Source organism: Belonocnema kinseyi, chromosome 3 (genome assembly GCF_010883055.1).
Source record: "Belonocnema kinseyi isolate 2016_QV_RU_SX_M_011 chromosome 3, B_treatae_v1, whole genome shotgun sequence".
Classification (NCBI taxonomy): Eukaryota; Metazoa; Arthropoda; class Insecta; order Hymenoptera; family Cynipidae; genus Belonocnema; species Belonocnema kinseyi.
The window spans coordinates 88,279,471-88,301,656 of NC_046659.1; the positions used below are offsets into that span (position 1 = coordinate 88,279,471).

General features: G+C 29.7%; 1 protein-coding gene across 5 annotated transcripts in view; it reads right to left on the minus strand.

The window, feature by feature from the left end:
• Positions 1-9,028: 9,028 nt before the first annotated feature.
• LOC117168779 (titin homolog) overlaps positions 9,029-22,186 on the minus strand; it is a 126,593-nt gene continuing 113,435 nt past the window's right edge. For 4 of the 5 annotated variants that reach the window (XM_033354567.1, XM_033354565.1, XM_033354563.1 and 1 more), the window contains 7 exons: positions 18,111-18,405; positions 17,888-18,029; positions 17,015-17,214; positions 14,918-15,070; positions 14,725-14,848; positions 13,773-14,559; positions 9,029-9,747 (listed from right to left, as the gene is read on the minus strand). In XM_033354567.1, coding sequence (XP_033210458.1) covers positions 9,509-9,747; positions 13,773-14,559; positions 14,725-14,848; positions 14,918-15,070; positions 17,015-17,214; positions 17,888-18,029; positions 18,111-18,405 — 1,940 coding nt within the window. In that variant the 3' untranslated portion in view covers positions 9,029-9,508. The remainder of the gene's footprint in view (positions 9,748-13,772; positions 14,560-14,724; positions 14,849-14,917; positions 15,071-17,014; positions 17,215-17,887; positions 18,030-18,110; positions 18,406-22,186) is intronic. The other variant, XM_033354566.1, reaches the window with a different exon arrangement.

Sequence of the window (22,186 nt, forward strand, 5' to 3'; positions counted from 1 at the left end):
CCCACCCCCTCCCATTCAAAAAGAGGCGTAGTCTAAAATTCTCTTAAACAAGATAAATACCGCTGCGAAGTACTTTTTGAATGTATTCCACATTTTGCTGTGTTAAAATTTCTGTTTAAATAAACAATGTTTTAACTTACAGTAGTATTATATTCTCAATTAAAACACAAATTGTCTTCATAGAAATAATGTAACTTTTTATTAATGTTCCTAGCAGCTTCTTGATTAATTACGAATGTTCGTCAAAAGTTTGTCAATAGGCGCGCGACTGTTAGTTCTCGCGCTTCGCCCTCGGTCTTTATATTTTCAAAAAATTTTGCGCAAACCTTTTAAAATTAAGACTCAAAACATCCAACAGTGTAATTTTGTGACTATGAATTCTCTTTTGTTAAAAATAGCTTAGCTCGAGAGTTTGAGCGCAACTACGGCACTCCGCACTAGGTCTTTGCATTTCTCCTGCATTCATGCACAGACCTTTTAAACTCAAAGGTCAACGGACCGACCAATGTAATTTTGTGATTGTGATCACTCTTTTGTTAAAGCTCTTTCGGCTTTAACGAACACATTCTCATCACGTATCTCGTGCTTCGCACTCGATTCTGTCTAAAATGTCAACTTTTGTACATTATACACAACACCTTTAAATCAAATATAATAAATTTTTTATGTAACTCTGCCTAAAATTTCTTATTCAAATATTGAAAAATAAAGCACAAATTGTGTTTATCATGATTATTTTAATATTTGTTTCGTATTTTGCGTTAAATTGCATTCTAAGCTGCGCTGAAACATTTATCATTTCAATCAATTTATGACATTCGTAATATACATAAAAATTGAATCATACTCATTCTTATTTCCTTGTTTTTATACTTTTTTTTATTTTTAATCTTGTTTTTTACGATTAAAGAGAAACTACTGGGCATCCGCATATGGTCTAATACAGGAACGTACGAGTATATAGGGTCCTATATAGGATCCTTTGTCCTCTTTGGTCTTTTCTGTCCTTTTTCCAAAAATTTATTTTTAAAATTTTTATTCTTATTGTTAACGATTGAAAGAAGATCTACTCGTCCTATCGAAAAATGATTATTAATAAATTTATAGATCTTTTTAGGCGAACAACTTTTGTCTGTTAATTTTTGTTCGTACTTATGTCTTTTTTTTTAAATTAATATTTTTATTTCAAATGTTATTTTTTACGACTAAATGAATTTGAATAAACAAGTTTTTTGTCATTTTTTTGTAGCTTGTGTCGTTAGTCCAAATTTTATTTATTTTTGTTTTTTAATGTTCTTTTAACGACTAAAAACAAAAACTACGCGTCCCATAGAAAAGTGATTCATTGCAAAATTGTAGGTCTTTTAACGGTTTCTTACTTTCTTCTTTTGGCTTTTTTTCATATCATGCGTTACTTGGCTTAAAATGTTCATTTTACTTTGTTTTCTTGGATTTTGAAAATGCTCTAGCTCTGATCATTTTCTTTTTATAGAGAAAAGTTATAAGGATAAATTGTTTGAGGTTCTAAGTACTAAGTACTCCTAATGTGAGATAAAGTTTTTCTTATATAAATTGCTCAGGAAGAGAGTGAATATAAAAATCTTAAGAATTATCAAATTTTATATGATAACGCTTCCATCACTATTAGGACTGGAATCGGCCCTACCACGTTAATTAAGGCTACTTTAGGGGTTCTGCAGGGCGAGATTCTCTGCCCTCTTCTTTTTGTCTTGTTAATCTCAGACTTAGAGGAATACCTAAGAAACCGTGGGGCGATAGAAATTTCGATCGATCACCTAATTGATGTAATATTGCTAACCTATGCTGACGATATAGTGATCCTCGCCAATTCTCAAGCTGATCTTCAATTTAAAATTAACCTGATTGAGGAATATTGGAGAGTAAATTTTTTTCAAGTAAATGAATCTAAATAAAAAATTGTAGTATTTCATAGAGGTCACCCGGGAAGTTACAGTTTCTTTTTCGTTAGGGTTCAGCTTGAAGTAGTTGAGGAGTATCTCTACTTAGGTTCTATTTTCTCAAGTTCAGGTATTTTCCTTAAAGAGGCTACCAAGAAAATGAATTCAGCATATGTTGCTATAGGTGCTGTGCTCAGAATTCTTTATTTTGCGAAATCTGATGCTTGGTGCACTAAAATCACGCTTTTTCGGATTCTCAAACTCAGTGTGTTGTTTTATGGTATCTTAAGATAGCTCTAAGTTGGCTGGTGAGGCTGTTGGAATAGGAGGACCAAAGATATCCCGTACGCTGCTTAAAAAAATTAAACTCTTTAGCAGCTAAGCCTTCTGGTGGTGAGCTTTTCTGCGTGTGTAACTCTGTTCATTTATGGACGGGACTGGATGCAATAGTCTTAAAAAAAAATAAAGAGACAATCTTACATCATTTTGCAGTCCATTTAAAGTGTTCAGATTATGGTAGAGTACTAGGTTGTGGTAGTCGACAGGTGTTTCCACACTTGTCATTAGTACCAGGCAGCAAGGAGTCATGGCAAGACATTTTTGATTGATTCTTCAAAAATCAGAAAACTGGGGTAGAAATATTATTTATTTTGTTCTTACGTAAAAATTTGTTGGTTAGTAAAAATAAATTGAAAAATTGCAAAAAATTTTAAACATCATATTAGATGCCTAAAGCTGAATCTTTTAGGAAAATTCAAATATAGTCAGAAGGTCAGTATGCTAAGTAACAGGAGAGCATCACTCAAATTAAATTAAGACACGGGGTACTCCAATTCTGATTGGTGCCTCTCTATCGGAACTAGTTGGTGTTTTATGAATTTTTATTGGCCTTAGTTGGCGCGATTTTCAAACCACAATTTTCTGTGCTAGAAAATTTAATACAGAGTAGAAACAACACTTTTCTCAAGAAAATTATAAATTATTGGTGACGTTAGTTATTAAGGTTGGAGATAAATAATATTTACTTTTAAACACTTATAAAACTTCAAAAATTTCATAAACAAAACCATTATAAAAAAAAGAACACATTTAAAACTTTTCACGCCCCATGAAAATATCAAAGTCCCGGTACAGCGGCGAACATTGGAAGGGAAAGCGTGTCCAACTAAATGGTACCGTGAGCGGAATTCAAGGAGAAAATAAAAAGAGCCTGCAAGCTTGCAGGAAAAATCCTGAACGAGAACGGAATGCGTGTGCACCCGAAGATACGTCGGGTACAAATTCTTGCTAGCTGAAATTTACCTACTTTCACAGCTTTTACCTCGGGCGCTGTTGAGGTTTCAGTTTGACAGGATAGTTTACCGTTTGCGCAATTCGAGTGCACCTAAGTTTAAGGGTTCACAAAGTGATCCAATTCTAAGGGTTTAATGACATCATTTTTTGGACAAGGTTTCTCAGAAGGGCAGATTATTGATTAATACATTCACTTGAATTAAGTTGTTCCTTTGTACTTGACGGGGGCCAAAATCACCTGTCATCATTACTTTCCGAGACCTTAACAGATTATAATTATTTGTTATTCTTATATTATTTTTCGAGATCTACCTTATAATTTTTTTTAACAATTATCAACAACTTAAATGAATAATATAAATAAATTTGTTGCGCTAACTTTACAGACCTCTGCTCCCTAGCGGAGGACAGTCTTGTACTACCATCCAACGACCTTTTTTATTCTTATATGTACCTCGGTTCGTGTTTCTTAATACATCCGCATTGAAAGATTCAGCTTCTATTGTGATTTTTAGTTAACTTTAACTACATAATTCTTAATGAAAGAACTGTTTCTTTAATATGCATTTTACCGTGAAAACAGTTATGTGCGTTATATTTTTATTATTTCTTTTTTAGGTATAATCTTTGAAATTATTTAAATTTAATGTTTTTCTTTTATATTTAAAAACGAAAATATTAGTAAAAATGTTTTTTCCATTTGAGAAGGAAAATAAATTTTACATTAAAATAGAAATTATGAATAACTATTTATTTGTTAAAACTTGTTGAAGTTACATCAATATAATTTTAATAAAATTCTTCAGATATTCATGATGACTCTGGTATTAAATAAAATGTAAAATGAACATACAAGTAAGTCTCCGATTTCAAATTGACGACCTTCCCTTTAAATTTCACTGCACTCTGAGCTCTAATATGCACTTTTTCCATTAAAACTTTCAACCGCATGGCCCGGTTCACATACCTTAGAGACTTCTAAAAATCTGTCGTCTTCCAACATTGACAACAGACACTAGGCACTTTAGTTACAAAATGTGGTTTTGTCAAAACGAGGGAGAATTAAATGAAATTTATCGAAAGTGTTCAGCAACGAATGGTCTTAGTGCAATAGTGATGTGATGATTTCCTTCCACAATTGCTAATGTTAGAAATCATATAGAAATATAATTTAATTGTTTATCAATAAAAAGAGAAAAAAACTGATGAAATTAGAGAAATCGCGAATAACCAAAAGCTCTTATATAAACCAGTATTCGAACTATTCGTGATCTTTTTGACATTAAAAAATTCTTTAATTAATTCTTTTATGTTTTATTATGAATTATTTGCAATTTTTCACAAATAATAATATTTCATTGTGTATTTTTATTATTACAATATTATCAAACTTATTGTATTTCTAAAAAAAAAAATTCTACACCAATTAGAGTTTAATTGATAAAATTATTCTTTTCGTCACTGACATTGCATCGAAAGCACATTACTTAAAATGTCAATTTTGTTTTCGTTTAGAAATAAATCACTGAAGAGAACTCCCGCATGAGTCAAAACGTCCGATTAAAAAACAAAGTTTTTTTAATACTGGACCCTAAAGCCCATGTAAAAAACACTAACTTATTCTAAGGAAAATACAGAACATTGTTTTAAGTTTTCAGATATCTTAAAAAAATTTATAAATGTTTTAAAATGTCTTTTAATAACACATATCCTTTTAAACATTTTCTTAAAGTTGATTGTTGAAAATAAATAGTTATTTTAAATTTCTCTATAAACCATAAGGAAATATTTGCATGCCCTTTAAACCTTTAAAAATGTTTAAAAAGCTTCTAAGCTTTTTTTTCAACATTAAAAAAATCTACATTTTGTTAAAAAATTAAAAACCTTTTAACAACGATTTTAATGTCAAATAAAAAAAACAGTTGAATTAACCAGTTGTATTTTTCTCTAAAAGGATGAAATTTTTACTAAAACAGATAAATTTTTAAACAAACAAGACGAATTTACAAAAAGAAGGTAAATTTTCTGCCATGAAAGAATTCAGTTGAATATTGTAAACCAAAACATAAATTTTCAACAAAAAGTTAGGTTTTAACTAACAAGTTGAATCTTCAAATAAATAATAAAATTTTAAACTAAAAGCATAATCGTCAGGCGGAAGCAACTACAAAAAAGAAAGAAATAGAAGTTGAAGTAAAAGGCAAATAAATTACTAACAAGAATATTATATTAGGAAGGCCGCAAAACATTATTTTGGATATTACCCTATTTGCTATTATATTTATTGTTTCAACAATAATTTTTTTTAACTTATAATAATTATTATCTCATTAAACGAAAAGTGGACAAAAATTTTAACTTAAAAAAACAGCAAAAATCTAGCATTAATATAGGAGGAGATAATTATATGAAATATTATTATTATTATAGTATACCATTATGTATTGCTGAATGACATTGATTGTAACCTCACTTAAAGTACAAAGTGGGCAAAAAAGGAAAATTTGAGAAAAAGCCGAAACTATCTAGCATTATTATAGGAGAAGATAGTTGTAAGCAATGATAATTTGTTTAAAAAATAAGGTTTTTAAAATAGCATTAATTATTACCTCGCTCTAAGTAAAAAGTAGACAAAATGTGAAAAAATTCAGAAAACACCGCAACTTCCGAGTATTATCCAGTTAATTTTATTAAAAATTATACTAAATTGTTTAAACAAATATTTTTTTAGCTTGTATTGATTATCATCTCAATATAATTGAAAAGTTGAAAGTGAGTTTAAAAAGTCGGAAAACCCCGCGACTTTCTACCTCTATTCTATAAAAAAAATCGATAAAAAACTAATAAGTTGTTTAAGTAATTTAGATAAACATCTAATAATCAGCAAAAATAGTATTTTGTGTTTATAAATAATTTCTACTTAAAAAATTGCTGAAATCATAATTCTGAATATTATTACAAAAACGACTTTTTTCTTATAGGAAACACATGCTAAACTTCATGCGGCTTGCCGGAACTCTCAAATATAATTATTCTAAACGCATTCATTTTCTTGTGGATTCGTAGAAATTTAGGAGTGATTTGCTATCTCTTCATATAACATTCTTCGAGCCAATGCTTAAATAATGATAATAATAATTTATTTCTTGAAAAATTCAAGCTCGAGCTTGAATTAGGAAGCTGATTAGATCACATAACACATGTGAAGTTAATGCTCTTTCAGTGTGTTCCCTGTAGGTTTCAAGGTCACTGACCGTTGGGCCGAAGGGTCTGAAGAGTAGGAGAGGATCCACAGGAAGAAGAAGAACAAGTAGACGGAGAAGACTGTAGAGTGTAGAGTGTAGAGCTACTGGAAAGGAATGAAGGAAGAGGACGACGAAAGAGGGAGGAAACTAAAAAAGTTAAGAAATGTGGAAGATACTTCAGGGTATTTTATCGCTCGCAGTCAAACAACCTGAGAGGTGCTTTTGTGCTACAGCAATAACATGAGAGTAACAGTGTTCTAGGATTTCTTCGTTCATAGTGATCTACAGTTTTCAGCTTCTGTGTTTTCTGAAATTATTCAAATCTTCCACTGAAAAATTTAGAAAACTCTGCCAGCAGGGTGTATACTCGATTGATGATCGACCATATTTTTATTTAACCTTGACTGCGGATTGCGACAAAAAATGGAAATTTCAGTTTAAAAATAAAATAAAATCATGCTTCAGAGAAGTTAAGTGTCTAAGTGAGAGTAAATAAAGATTGTCATCAAAAAGTTAGCAAATTCTCAGGAAATCGATCTGAAATTCTGAAATTAAAATTTAATGGGGTTTAAAAACCGGCGTTAGATAAAATATAAAATAATAATAAAAAAATAATTTTGTAAATTTTTTGGAAAAAGAAAAACTTAGCCATTAGATAAAACGGAAATTTTTTTTGCAAAAAATTAATTAAACTGGATTTTGTATAATTAATTAATTATAATTTCAATAAATATTTTTAGCTAAAAATGTCTAACTAAATTTTGTTCTTGATTAAAAAAATGTAAAAGTATCAAGAAACGAGATTTGAAAAAATCAGTTTACCTGTTTCAAGTCAGAATTATATTTCATACAGCTTTTTATATTATAATTCAGAAATATAGTAACTGCGTTTTGCTAAGTTTTGGAAGTGGGCTTGAAACAGGATTTTTTTAAATTCCCTTCTTCTAAGTCAGAAATAAACATATTCTTCAAATTTCTCGTTCCTTATAAAAATAACCTTTTCCAAGACAAAATTGTAATCCTGCAAAAAACACCGTATTCTAAAGTCAATGATTAAGTTGTTAAAGGGTACTATTTATATTTGATTTATTTATTCCCCGCCCAAACTTAGAATTACACGTCTTGTAAAAAATGTTACATGTCATAATTCAATTCATTTACAAAATTTCCTGTTCCAAGTCAAATTCTAAATCTTTGCAGAAATCGCCTGTCCCGAAATAAAAATATTAGTTCTTCACTAAAATTCTCTGTCACAAACTAAAAAATATAATTCTTCATTAAAATTCTCTGTCTTAAAGTAAAATTATTATCCTTTAGGAAAATTCGCTGTCCTGGACACAAAATTATATTTCCTTACTGAAATTTCATGTTGAAACCACGAATGAATAATAAGGAGATCTAACTCCGTTTCGCCACTTGGCAATAGAAACATTACCATAAGTGGTAGGCACATTGCAGGCAGATCTTAAATTTTCGTGCGCAGGTGCGCAGTTGTCCTCTTCCTATACATGGAAAAGTATGTAGACTATATGAAATTGTTTGTTCATGAAATCTTGAAATTCGTACAAAAAATCTTTTCAAATTGTACGATCGTACGATCGTATAATCGATCTAGTTGCCTAAGATGGCGTCAATTTGAAAAACTTTCGTTTTGATTTTATTCGTGAAAACAAAATAAAAAATTAAATGTCTGGGCAAATAAGACAATCTACAAAAAAAAATAAATATATCAAAGTTGTCTACCCAAGGAGTGAATAATATCACTTTGAAGATAAAAAACCTAGTCATTTTAATCGATCAATTATACATATAAAATAATTGTGTTAATAGAAATAATTTGTAGTACTGTCGAAGAAAATTTTTATAACTCTGTTTAAAGATAAATAAATTTTATTTGCCTTACACAGCATTATTAAATCTATAATTTGTTTAAGCAATATAAAATATTATAATTAAAATTACTCTACCGTTGTGGCAGACAAAAAATGGAAATTTCCAAACTTATAGTCCACAAAAATGAATAGAACCTATGTAAGTGCATATATTTTGTGGGCATATTAGAGGAAATTAAATAAATCAAGAATACAGCATGTAAGTATCGAATTAAAAATAACCACGAGAGGTGCGTCTACTGATCGGATTGAGAGGAATTAAAAAAGTGAAAAATTTGTTTGCCTGCATGGAATAAAACTCAAGTGTCAATCGTTAATGAAATAGAAAAGAATTGGTTTCGGAGATAAACCTATTCTTTTCTCTTCTTACCGGGTAGGAATAATTAGTATTTTAGAAAATTCCCTATCCCAATTAAGAATCAAAATAGTTTTAGAAAATTATTTTTTTTACTCATAATTAGTTTAATAAAATATATGATTAACCGTTCTAAATAATTTTGAGAATTTTCCCAATCATTCTTTAGTTAAGAGTCGAGCGTGAATAACAAGCAGGATGGTCGCACTATCAGCGCGTTCGTTGCATCAGGTTACGTCTTGCGTAAGCTGATTTTGACACAAAAGCTTAATTTAATCCAGGTTCCAATGTAAGTGACAAGAGACAGGAAAATAAGGACTCTGATTTTAACAGGGACGTGAAATTTATTTCCAATAACGATCATGCAACTTAATTAATCGGCGAATAAATATACTGTATAAATGAGAGGTACGTGTTTCACTTAAATAACTACTAAATATTACCTATTCTCTGTAAGTTGTAGTTGAGAAAAAAATAGTTATGATCGCAAATACTAAAACTTATGCTTTGTTCGCAAAAATGTCATCGAAGCGCATATGTAGATAAAACGAAAGGTGCGTTGCACCTTTGCCTCAAACCCTGTAAACGCGCCGAAATTTAAAAAATAACTATAAACTTCACTCCAGCATTTTTGTACACAAACTTCTATTTTACATTATTTTAGATTTCAAACATCACTTTGTTACGCTCAAAACGCTGAAATATTTAATTCGATAATATGCAGTTCATATAGGGCATATTATTATGTCAATTGCCAAATGTCGTATAATATTAAGAATGAACTATAATGGCGTTCTTTCTAATTCACTTGTTCCAAAAAGCAAAAGCTTTCTGAATCCTATCGTTTTGAGTTTTCGTTCTCGTTACCGGAAGTCCTGATGAAAGCCGGCGAAGGGGAGCGGGTTTTTCCTCCGGAGCGTTTCCGGCTGAAGTTTCTGCCTGCTTCGTTTCGAACATTTTTGCTGTTCGGCTTACATTACCGGTGTGAAGATAATGTCGACCTTGACTGGATTGTATTATCCGTGTGCCCTCACCATCAACAGCTAAAAAAATATGTATGATAATTTGGACGCTATCTGTCTCTGATTACCTTGATCTTCATTTTGTTTACTATATTATGCCAATATGTTGTTTAAGTATTAATTTTATTCTTAAGTTGTGAAAACATTATTTTCTAGTTGCGCTCCCAGCTGAGATAAAGAAACGATCAGCAGTACCACGAGTAAGGAAGAGATATATAATCAACATTTCACAAGACAAAAAAATATATATCAGACCAGTAGAAAAAAACTAATATAAAATTATTTACTTATAAATATCTAGTCAATACCGTAACATTAAATAACTAGAAGAAGAAGGAAGAATAAAAGACGAAAATAGGAGAGTAAAGAAAAAGAAGCAGAAAAAAGAATAAAATCAATATATACAAAAAATAGATTTAAGACTAGTGGACAAAAAAGAATTAACAAAAAATCATTTTCTTATAAGTATCTGCGGTCTATACCGTCACATCAAACATAGAAGAAGACGATGAAGCAGATGAAAATAAGAAAAAAGCAGAAAATAGAAAAAGAGGAAAAGAAAAAAAAGAAAGAAAAATAAAACTAGAAAGAATAATAATAGTGAAGAAGAATAAAATCAATATTCAATAAAATATCAATGCAAGGTCACTAGACAAAGAATTAACATTAAATTACTTAATTATAAATTTCTTGTCGGCAGCTCCACATCAAGAAACAGAAGTGGAAGAAGAAGAATAAAAGAGAAACAAAAAGAACAAGAAAGAAGAATAAGAAAAATTCAATAAAAAACTACAAATACATCAACATAAGGTAGACAAAGAAGAATTATATAACGTCAAATTATTTACTTGTCATATATGCGCAATACCGCGACATAAAAAAATAGAAGAAGACGAAGAAGACGAAGAAGAATCATAAGAAGCAGAAGAAAATCAGATGCAAAAATGAAAATAGCAGAAGAAAGAATACGAATAATAATAAAGAAGAATAAAATCAATCTTTAAACCAATAACGATATGAGACCAGCAGACAAAAAAGAATTAACATCAAATTATTTAAATATTTATAAATATCTGGTCAAAATGTAAATAAAAAAATATAATAAATATCTGATCAAAATGAAAAAATGCATGCTCAATAGTGTGGTCTAAAAATGCATGGCAAAATTGTTTTGCTTGCTGGAGTGCAACGATCTCCCCATTTTCTTCCAAACCCGCAAAAAGAAATTCCTTAATTTTTTATTTTTTTATTTTAACAGGCGCCGGTTATAATTTGAAGTTTCCTATGTAAAATGCATGGGGAAAAATCACTTTTTTGAGTTTTTAGAATAATTTTTTAGGTTTTAAAAAAATGTGACGGAAGTACCTCAAAACTACCCTTAAAACAAAAAATGTCAATTCTTCATGAAATCGACCTTTTGAGCAATGCATTTTCGTCCCTTTTTACTTAAAATTATTAATATTGGTCTAGTGGAATATTTATTATAATTAGTTAATTAATTTTTAATTATTTAAACCAAAGGAACCTGTTTGAATTTTTTTTTATTCGCCCCCCCCCCCTAAAAATTATTACTATTAGTCTAGTGAAATAATTATTAACATTTGTTTATTTATTGTTTATTATTTAAACAAATTCCATTTGTTTAAACCATTTTATTTCGAAAATTCTTTTTTTCCTTAAAAATTAATACTATTGGTCTAGTGGAATATTTATTAACATTAGTTCATTAATTTTCAATTGTTTAAACAGATCCAATTTGTTTAAATGTTTTAAAAATAAAAATGATTAATATTTCTTAAATGGAATATTTATTAACATTGTTTAATTAACTTTATTTTTTTAAATTTTGTTTTAAATGAAAATTATTACTTAAATATAACTGATAAATTAATTATTAATCAGTAATTAATTATTACTGATAAATATTCCACTAGACCCACGGTAATAATTTTTATCTTTTTAAAATTCGAAAGGAAATTAGTCAAACAAGTTTCATTGTTTAAATAATTGAAAATGAATCAATTAATGTTTGAGGCACACATTTTCATCGTGACACTCGCGCTGCGCGCTCGATTTTCTCGTAACTTTCGTCGTTTTTCCACACATCTTTATTTTATTTTTTTATTTCAAACGCTATTTTTCACGAATAAAACAAAAAGTACGCGACCTATCAAGAAGAGTTTTTAAACGAAATTGTTGATCTTTTTTGGTATAACCATTTTTGTTAATTCATCTTCTTTCATGTCCTACATAGTTCGACCACAAAATGGAATTTTTGATTTTTCATTATTTTTTGTGCAATCAAAATTTAAATTTTTGATTTTTCAAGAAAATCAAAAAATTTGTTATAATAATCTAGCAGGGCTTTCAGAAAGAATCTTTTCTTCTCTAGACTTCTTTATCGAAAAAAGTCATGAGGATAAATTGTTGGCTCTTTATAATAATATAAATATCCGTACATAGCATTTTCAAATTCAGAAAAAAAGTGGAAAAATATTTTCACAGTTATCGTGTTTACGGATGGCCGGACGACCGGAAGGACGGACAGGCAGAGAGACAGACACTATCGTAAAAACTTGATTTTCGGATTCAGGGGGTCTCGAAACGTGGAGATCCGTTGAAAAACCTCGATGTCAATTTTCGGAAAATTCTAATACTTTCTCAAACATAAATGAAGAGAATGTAAAAATGCGAAAATACAGTGCTCAAAAGGTCGATTTCATGAAGAATTGACAGTTTTTGTTTTAAGGGTAGTTTTCAGGTACTTGTGAGGGTTTGTTATGGGTGACAACCTTATATGTTTGATACATAAAATTCGTCGTTCGATAATTCTCAACAGGCCCTCATACTTTCCCGTCACATTTTTTCAAAACCTAAAAAATTATTTCAAAAACTCAAAAAAGTGTTTTTTTTTCCATGCATTTTACATGCGAAACTTCAAATAAAAAACAGCACCTGTTCAAATCGAAAACAAGTAAAATAAAAATAAGGGGATTTCTTTTTTCGGATTTGCAATGAAATTGAGGGGATCGTTCCCCTCTAAAGAAAAAAAGCGTTTTTGAGCCACCCTAATGCTCAATTCGTAGAAAATAATACACGAAAGTTTATCTTGCACTTCCTTCTTTGGGAGGAGAAAGAATGATTTTTCTTTTGAAAAATTGAAATTCAATTCACCTTTTTTTTCAAAAACAAGAAGAGATATGAAAGATATTTATGCAGCAAAATTATTCCTTCCAAAAAGTTTTAAAAAAAAGTTATGTGGTATTTTTCTCTCTCTCTCTCTGTCTTGAGTTATTATTGAAATATTTGCACCAGAGTGAAAACTTTCAATAATGTCAACTTTGCCAACGAAAATTTGTAATAAAATCGTCTTAAATCCCTACATCAAAACATAAATAAAAAAGAAAGGAAAGTTATAGAGGAAAGGAAAATAGAGAAAAAGAAAAGAAGAAGAAAAAAAGAGGAGGAAAAAGAGGTAGAAAAAAGAAGGAAGAAGAATAAAATCAATTTAAACAAAATTTATATGAGATCAGTAAATAAAAAATAATTACTTTAAATTATCTGCGTAAAAATGATTGGGCACTACCAAAATATTAAAAAATAGAAGGAGAATTAAAAATAAAAGAAGAAATACTTATAATAAAGAAAATTAATAAAGACAAATAATATAAAAGAAGCATTGTGAAGAAGAAGAGAAAGAGTAAAGAAGAAAAATGAAAGATAAAAAAAAAGAACAAGAAAAAAGAATAAAAGGAGACAAAAATAACTAAAATCAAATTATTTACTCATATAGATCTTGTCAATACCGTAACATTATAAAACATAAATGAAGAAGAAGAAAGAAGAAAATAAGTGTTTAAAAAAGAAAAAAATTGATAATCGATCAAAAGAAAAAAAAAATTGTCAAATTAGTCACTTATAAATAATTGGTAAATGCCGTAGCATAATAAAATATGCTATCTCTCTCTATTTTTATTCAAAATTGGTAAGCGAAACTTGAAACAACAGACTTACATAAAAAGCATTCCAAAAAAGCAAATACACACCTTCGAGCAAAAGGTTAGAATCACACACGGTATTACAAACTTCACTTTGAAATCCAACATCTTCAGAAGGATTTAGTGCGATTTCTTCTTTTGTCTCTGATCTAATATCTTTATTATCTTCAGTCTTGCTCGGAACATTTCCTGTATCCAGATCTAGATTATTATCACATTCTTGAGTTATTGATTGAAATTCAGGTTCTTTAAAATTAACTGAAAGTCTGATTTGGCTGATTTTGGTATATTTATATTTTTTTGTAGTAGAATCTCTAGTGTCATCTGTCTTGTCTGTTTGAGATTCTACTTTGTCATTTTCTTCACTTAAGTCCTGTTTCGAATCCAGACTCACGTCAAGTATTTTCCCTTCATCGTCACCTATCTTTAAGTGTGATATCCTTTTTGAATGGAAATCCACAACTGTTAAACCATTATCTTCGCCAACTGATGAAGAAAGAACTTCTATAGTTTCTTCTGGATGAGATTGTCCAATCAAACAAGTTTCCTCTAAGAGGATTTCTTTTGGGTTTTTGTAGACTTCCTCAATGGTTTTTTCTTTCAAATTATCTTCTTTCCAATCTGAAATCTTTTCTATAAAGCTACTAGAAGCGACATCAACTGAAGTGACTTCATCAAACGAATTTTCCCGCGTGCCAGAGTTTTGGTCATCTTGAGAACTATCGAAAGAAGATGTCTCTTTTAAAACAGGAGATGAAGCTGTTAATGAAGGACTTCTCCTACTATTTGCAGATTTCGACATCCTTCCAAGAGCCCGTAGAGCATTTCCTGTTTTCTGTTAGAACAAACGCAAGCGAAACTCAAAAATATTAAACAGCACATGCTTCTAAATGAAATAATAACAAGTTGTTAGTTATTACCAAGTATAAACTGCAATCCATTCAACAATGAACACCACTCTTAGATCTGAATTAATTTATTCTGTTTTTAAGGCCCTTACCTGCCACTTTCTTCTCACAAGGAATTTCTTCAATTTTTCTGTCGACAAGGCTACTCTGCTCATATTTTCTGTGTGCTGAGCTAGCCATGAATGCTCCAGGCATTCTTTGGCGGACATTCGACAACTAAGAATATTTGTTTGGAATTAGAATATAAAATAGACTCATCGAATTTAATGACTACTAAATACTTACTCTTTCCTCTTGATTAATAAACAACCAATAAAATCTTTGGCTTCTTGCGAAATGGCGTCGAATGCTTCGTCATCGAAATCGTATTCGGCTCGTGTGATATTCGCAAAAGTTTCGGTGTCGTTATTTCCCATGAAGGGAGAGAGGCCACTTAATCTGCATTTATAAAAAAACGAGTTAAGTAAACAAGTATATTTAATAATATTATAGAGATTGATTACATTTTTAGGGTTTCCTAGACCCTATTCCTTTCTTTTCTCGTTTTTTTTTACTCAAATGAGAATTAAATTATTATAATCCATTTGAATCCAATAAGGTAATCCAACTATTTATGGTCTGCTATTATATTTTTGGTTGGGAATTCATATTTTTCGAAACTTTATCGTTGAGAACAATACTTTTTTGAAAATGACATTTTTAATGTAGGTTTCATCATTTTAGTTTAAAATTTATTTTTTGGGTTGAAAATTGAACTATTTTGTTGCAAATTTATGCTTTTTTGTTAAACATTAATGTTTTAACCGACAATTTAATTGTTTAAATTATGGTTAAAAATAATATTTTTTATTTGAAAATTCAACTATTTGATTGTAAATCCATTCATTTTGTGAAAAATTCGTCCGATTGACAGAAAATTAATCCATTTGGATAAAAATTCATTTCTCTGGTTGAAAATTAACTAAAAAATGAACTATTCCGTTTTGAGTTCAAATTGATATTTTCTAGATGGAAATTCGTGTAATTTGTTGAAATTTCGTCTCCATGTACTTTCTTAAAAATTAATTTTTTTATTTAAAGATTCATTATTTTGTTCAAAATTCATTTCATTGGCTGGACGCTTAAATGTTGTGTTGAAAATTCTTCTTTTTTTTTTTTTAGTTGAAAATTCATTTTTGCAACTCACAAATTAACTCTTTTATATATGGTTAAAAATTTATTTTTTTGAATTGAAAATTCATGTATTTTGTTGGAAATTCCTCTTTTAAGTAAAAGAAATTGATCTTCTTGTTAGAAATTATACTACTGGTTTGAAACTTCAATTTTTTTGTTAGAAATTCAGTTTTTTTGAAGATTCCTCATTTTAGTTGATAATTTATTGGGTTAAAAAATTTTTTATAACTCTTTTTTTTGGTAGAAAATTGATATTTTAGTTGAAAGTTCATGTTTCTGGTGGAAATTTCAACTACTTGCTTGAAAATTATTTTTTCTTTTGGTTGAAGATTTATCATTTTAATTGAAAATTCATTTCTTTGGGTGAAAAGTAAACTACTATGTTTTTAATTTGTTTTTTTTAGGTTGAAAATTTATTTATTTTGTTTAAAATTCGTCATTTTGTAAAAAAAAATTAACTCTCAAGTGAAATATCTAAGGTTTAAATAGACTTGGTTCTATTTTTTTTACAAATTGTATCCCAGAGTCTCGCGAAAATAAATATTGTAAAAATATATATGAAAATTAATTTCGTATGATAAATATTTTGCTGAAAATGAGAAAACATTTTGAAAAAAACACTATGCTGAAAAAACGTCCTGGTCTCTGGGACCCGTTCTAGCCCTTGAGGGTCATTTTTCCTGGTGTTGAAAATTCATTCTTTTGTTTGAATGATTGTAACACAATAGTTACATTTTCAACCAGAAATATGAGTTAGACAGATTTTTCTTAAAATACATAGATTTACAACCTAACAGTTTAATTTTGAACTAAGGTATATTATTGGCGAATAAAATTGGAATCACTAAGTTGTCAGTTAAAAAAAATGTTTAACTGAAAAACAAAAGAAACAAAAAACGATATTTTAACAAGAGATTAACATTTTTAATCAAAGAAATCAATTTCACTAAGATGATAAATCTTTAATTAAAGCAGTATTAAAAAAAAAAAGTATTATTATTAACGAAAAAAATAATTCTTAGCCTAATAGTTTAATTTTCAACCCAAAAGGTCAATTTTTAACAAAACACTTGGATTTTTTTACAGAAAAAGATGATTCCTCATAAGAAACATTGAGACTTTACGAAACATCCCTCCACCCAAATCATCTTACGTAATTTGTAAATGACAGCAACAACAAAGTTATGAAGGAAATGAAAATATACTTACAAAACGTAGCAAATTACTCCTACGCTCCACATGTCTGATTCAGTGCCTATAGGTTCGTAACTAATAATCTCCGGAGGTATGAATTCAGGAGTACCGAAAAGTACTCTGATGGGAACGTTTGGGTCCAAAACTTGCGCGAGTCCAAAATCAATGAGTTTAATTGAGTGAGATGTTCTCGTACGGCACATTATGTTCTCGGGCTATAATGTAAAACAGGAAATAAAATATTTAATATATCCCCATTTTCTTTTCTAACAAGGGGGATCACGCATGTCACATGGACCGTGATGCGAGAGTCTTTAATCTCCCTGTTAGATCAGGCAGTAGCGTTACTTGTTTCTAACCGGAAATTTTGGGCACACTTCTTTTGCCTCAAAACATTTGCCTGAATGCCTGAACATTTTATGCGATTTTATATCATGAATAAAATATTCATATTTTGAAATTTAAGTGATGAGTGGTTTTTTAACAAAAAATTTCATAAACAATTATAATTTTCTCAAGGATGTCGCGACAGTGACTTATTCAAAGAATAATCGCTTCGGGTGCGACTAAGGTTGAATAAGCCAAGTTTTTCATGCAAAAAAATTGGTAAAAATGATATTTTACCTTGATTTAAATAAATTTAATATTTAATTATAATAGAAAAAAAAATTAATGAAAAAATGGGCAGAAAATTCTGAAAGGAGGAATTGAGCCCGGACTTTCCGGTTACAAACTCGAAGCGCTACCGGCTGATTCAACCGGGAGTTAAAAGACTCTCGCATCCCGGTCCATGTAACCTGTCATTATTTTAAGAATGGATCAAAACAAAATTTTGAAAGATGTGGATTCTAAGTAAAAAGTTAAAACTATACATTTTTATTTACTCACTTTGAGATCCAAGTGAACGACACTATTTTTGTGCATGTACTTCACTCCCTCGCAAATCTGTCTCATGAAAAGTATACTGTCTTTCTCAGTGAGAGTGAAGTCATCAGCAACGACTCTTTCAAAAAGTTCTCCGCCTGAAATGCTGTAAATATAAGAGAGAATGTTTTAATCCCTATTTTTAAGAAAGGCTTAGAATGTTCCAAATTTTGAAAAGTGAACTTACTATTCAGTGACCATGATGATTTCTCGGGGGTTTTCGAATGCCGCAGAGAGTCGAAGAAGTTTTGGATGCCTCAGCATGTTCATAATTTTCATTTCTTCGTGTACTTGTTTCCGATCTGTGGCTTTAATGGTTCTTACAAACTTGGCAGCTAAAATGCGCTCAGTCGCTTTTTCAATAACCCTTTTTACAATACCATATCGACCTTTTCCCAATTCTTCATGCACATCGTATCGCTCTGCGAATAATTTTCCATCCTCTGGAGTAACTATAGTATCTTCGATACTCTTCTCAAAGCCTGTATAAGAAAAATTTTTTTATGTAATCAATTATTCAATTAATAAAGAATTTGAGAGCACAGTCATTCTCTTTTTTTTTCTGTTTTCCCCCTTTTCCCCTGTTCTCGAAAAACTTCCCCATTTCTTCTTCGAATCAGGACCCTTCTCTGGATTCGCGCCTGCTTTGAATGTACGATATTTAACAATGCAATTAGTCGTTTTGCATTTACAAAATTATTGCAGAATTATCTGTAATAATTGATTTAACTTTTTTTAGATTAGCAGATTTAAACTATTCTGTCCTTTAAATCAATTTCAAAAATTCTTTTTCTTACTTTTTCTTAAATGAAGAAACCTGAATTTTTCTTTTTTTTCTTTTTGCTTTACGTTCAATAATAATATTTTAAGAGAAAATATTGACACTCAACAACATTTTTTATTTTCATAATTAATGTTAATTAACAAATTCAATCAATAAGCGCTTTTAGATACAGAAAATGCATGGATTAGTAGAACTGTTTATGATGCCCTCAATGGTAATACTTCAACCGGATGTTTTGACACTTAAAACCATTTTATATTATTATAAACAATGATTTAAACAAGTTCATTATATAGGTGCTTTTTGATACAGAAATTTCGGTTTTTCAGGACAAACGTTTACTTTTCGCTTAAAAATAAAATTAAGCTGAATTTATTGATATGTAAGAATATCTTTTATTATTTTAGTCCTAGCGTTGGCTATGATTTCGTTTAAAATAAAAGGTCCCCTCGAAAAAACATTCGTATTCTAAAGATTTCGAAGGGCTGATTTCGACAAAGATATTGATTTTTTTTAAAAAGCTTGCATTTTGTCATTAATATTTTTTTTATAAACAATTTCTTCAATTAATTAAAAAAATTTGTTTTATTTTTTCGGAAAAATGAAATAAAATCACATGAAAAAGGTGAAGTGCCACTTTAACCCTAGAAAAATGGTTTTCGAGTTATGATATTTTGAAAAAATTGAAAAATCCGGAAAACCCTAGTGCGAAAACGATGTAACTCCGAAATTATATAGTTCGTACGAATAATCACCATTACACATTTTTTATCCCTCAACGTATGGTTTATAGGAATTCGTACTAAAAATATTGAATTGTTTTTTGAATAAAAATTTTTACAACAAACTCACAAAAATTACTTTTTTCACCAGATTTTTAGTTTATATCGACATTTAACTTGACTTTATAAGAAATAAAAACTCTTATTGTAGTAAAAGTAAGAAAAATGAGATATTTTTGTTCATATTGTATGAAAATATATACAACAGCCAAGGTTAGTAGTATTATAGCAATCTTCTAGAAATAAGTAATTCTTTATGCTTAACGTGCAAAAACATTATTTAATATGAGAAGTAGCGATAAGACTACAAAATGTTATTATTCTGGCCATATTAACGGCAGATATAAGAAACTTATTAATTGCATAATCAAGCTTATTTTTTATAATGAATCAAAACTTAATGTATCATATTGGCAATACTTAGGCTATGTCAAATTGAATGTCGATATAAAATAAAAACCCAGTGAAAAAAGTAATTTTCGTGAGTTTGTTGTAAAAATTGTTATTAACAAACAATTGAATGTTTGAATACGAATTCCTGTAAACCATACATTAAGGGGTACAAAATGTGTAATGGTTATTGTTTGTATAAACTATACTTTCGGAGCTACATCAATTTCGCAATTTTAGAATTTTCGGGATTTTTCAATTTTTTCAAAAATTCATAACTCACTAACATTTAGTCCTGGGAAAAATGTTGCGATACTTTTTTTATGTGATTTTATTTTATTTTCCCGAAAAAATTATAACAATTAGTTTTTATTTACTTTAAGAAAGAAATTGTTTATAAAAAATGGTTTATGCCAAGATTCAAAGTTCTTTTGGAAAAATCAAAACGTCGAAATCTATAGAATACGATTGTTTTTTTTAGAGGACCTCTTATTTTAAACGAAATAATAGCCAGCCCTAGGACTATGTAATTCTCAAGACTAATATTCCAACCGGATTATAATTACAATTAAAAACATTTTTATTTTTATACAAAATTACCATACAAATGATAAATATAGAAAATGCATTTTTTAACAGATTCATGTATGTTGCATTCAAGCATCACATTTCATCAATGAGACACTGTTCAATATAATGAATCTTCCTTTTCATCGTAATTTCTTAGGAGAATGATTAATTCTTAATAAAATTATTAATTCTTATTAAAATTAGTCTTGTTTGGAAACGATTTTCAGAAATAAATCTGACCATTATGTCCATATGGACCAACTTTCACTTGCTGTTAGGTTCATATATTTTTAAAGCGCCTATTTTATGAATTTGTTTCTAATAATTGTTTATAAGAAATAAAAATGTTTTTAAGTGTAAATATGTCATTGAAATATTATTATTATTGAGAGTAAAATAAACGATTTTGTTAAAAAGAAAACGCCTCTTCTGTATCTTAAAGCGTCTATTTTACTAACTTGTTTATCAGAATTAAAAATGTTATTGAGTGTCAATTCAAATATAAAAGATGATGGTTTGTTGTCATTTTGAAACTCAAATAAGAATTACTTATTTACAATTTTATTTTTTTAAACATACTTAAAGAATTTATTCAAAATTCAATTAGCTTTATTTAAAATAAAATATAGCAAAATCAGCAGAGAAATGTATGTCCTAGAACTTTTTCCAGATGAGAGTAGCACTCCGCTTTTGATACTTTGTCTGGTTTTAATTACTATAATAAAGTCCGAAAGAATCGACGGAGTTTGGACAAAATTTACATTATTAATTTTCCATCTATCAAATTCTTTATCCATTTTCTGAACGTGAAAATGCCTTAGATTCCATACGTTATCCCATTATTCTACTACTCAATTAATTTTTCGAAGGTTTCGTAGTCCTTGAGAAGAAAACATTATAGCTTCGGTCGGATTTATTTTTTTATCCATCGTTTATTTTTCCTAGGCGACAATTAAGGGGAAATGAAAGGAAGTGAGAGTAGGAGTTGTAGGAGAAAGTTAGGAGAGGGTATGTCGCAGAAATAAGGGTAGAGAATGTAACGGAAGTATGCCAGGGGTAGTAGGGAGAAGTGAGGAGAAAGTATGTAAGAAAAAAGGGGCAAGTGATCAAAAGGGTATTAGGAGGAAGTGAGTGAAGTGTTTGTTGGCGAAGTACGTAAGGTGATAACAGGGTGGTAGGGGGAAGTAAAAAGAGCGCATGTAGGGAAGTAAAGGGAAGTAAGTGGAAGATATGAAGGGAAAGTGAGGGAAGAGAATGTAATGAAAGTATGGGTAGTAATACCAATTGTAGTAGGGAGAAGTGAGGAGAGGGTACGTAGGGCAAGTAGAACAAGTGATGGAAGGAGTAGTAGGGAGAAGTTTGGGGAGGGTTCGTGAGGGAGTAGTGCAAGTTATGGAAGGAGGGGATAGTAAGTAGGAGAAGTGAGAGGGGTTGGAGTAAGGGTAGTAGAAATATTAAGGTAACGGGATGTGGAGGAAGTGATGGGTAGGGAAGTTTGGGAAATGAGGAGTTAGGAAGTATGAAAAAAGAAGGGGTAAACAAAGGGATGTATAGCAGGGGTTAGGGGAAGTTAGTGGTAGGGAATTGCGGGAGAGGAAGAAAATTAGGCAAAAGGAGTTAATTAACGTCTCAATAGTCTATGAAATCCTTTTTAGAGTTTCACAGGCCCTAGAAGAAACCCTTATTATTTTATCAGATTTCCGTCCTTCCGTCGAATTTTTCCTAAGAGGGAAAGTC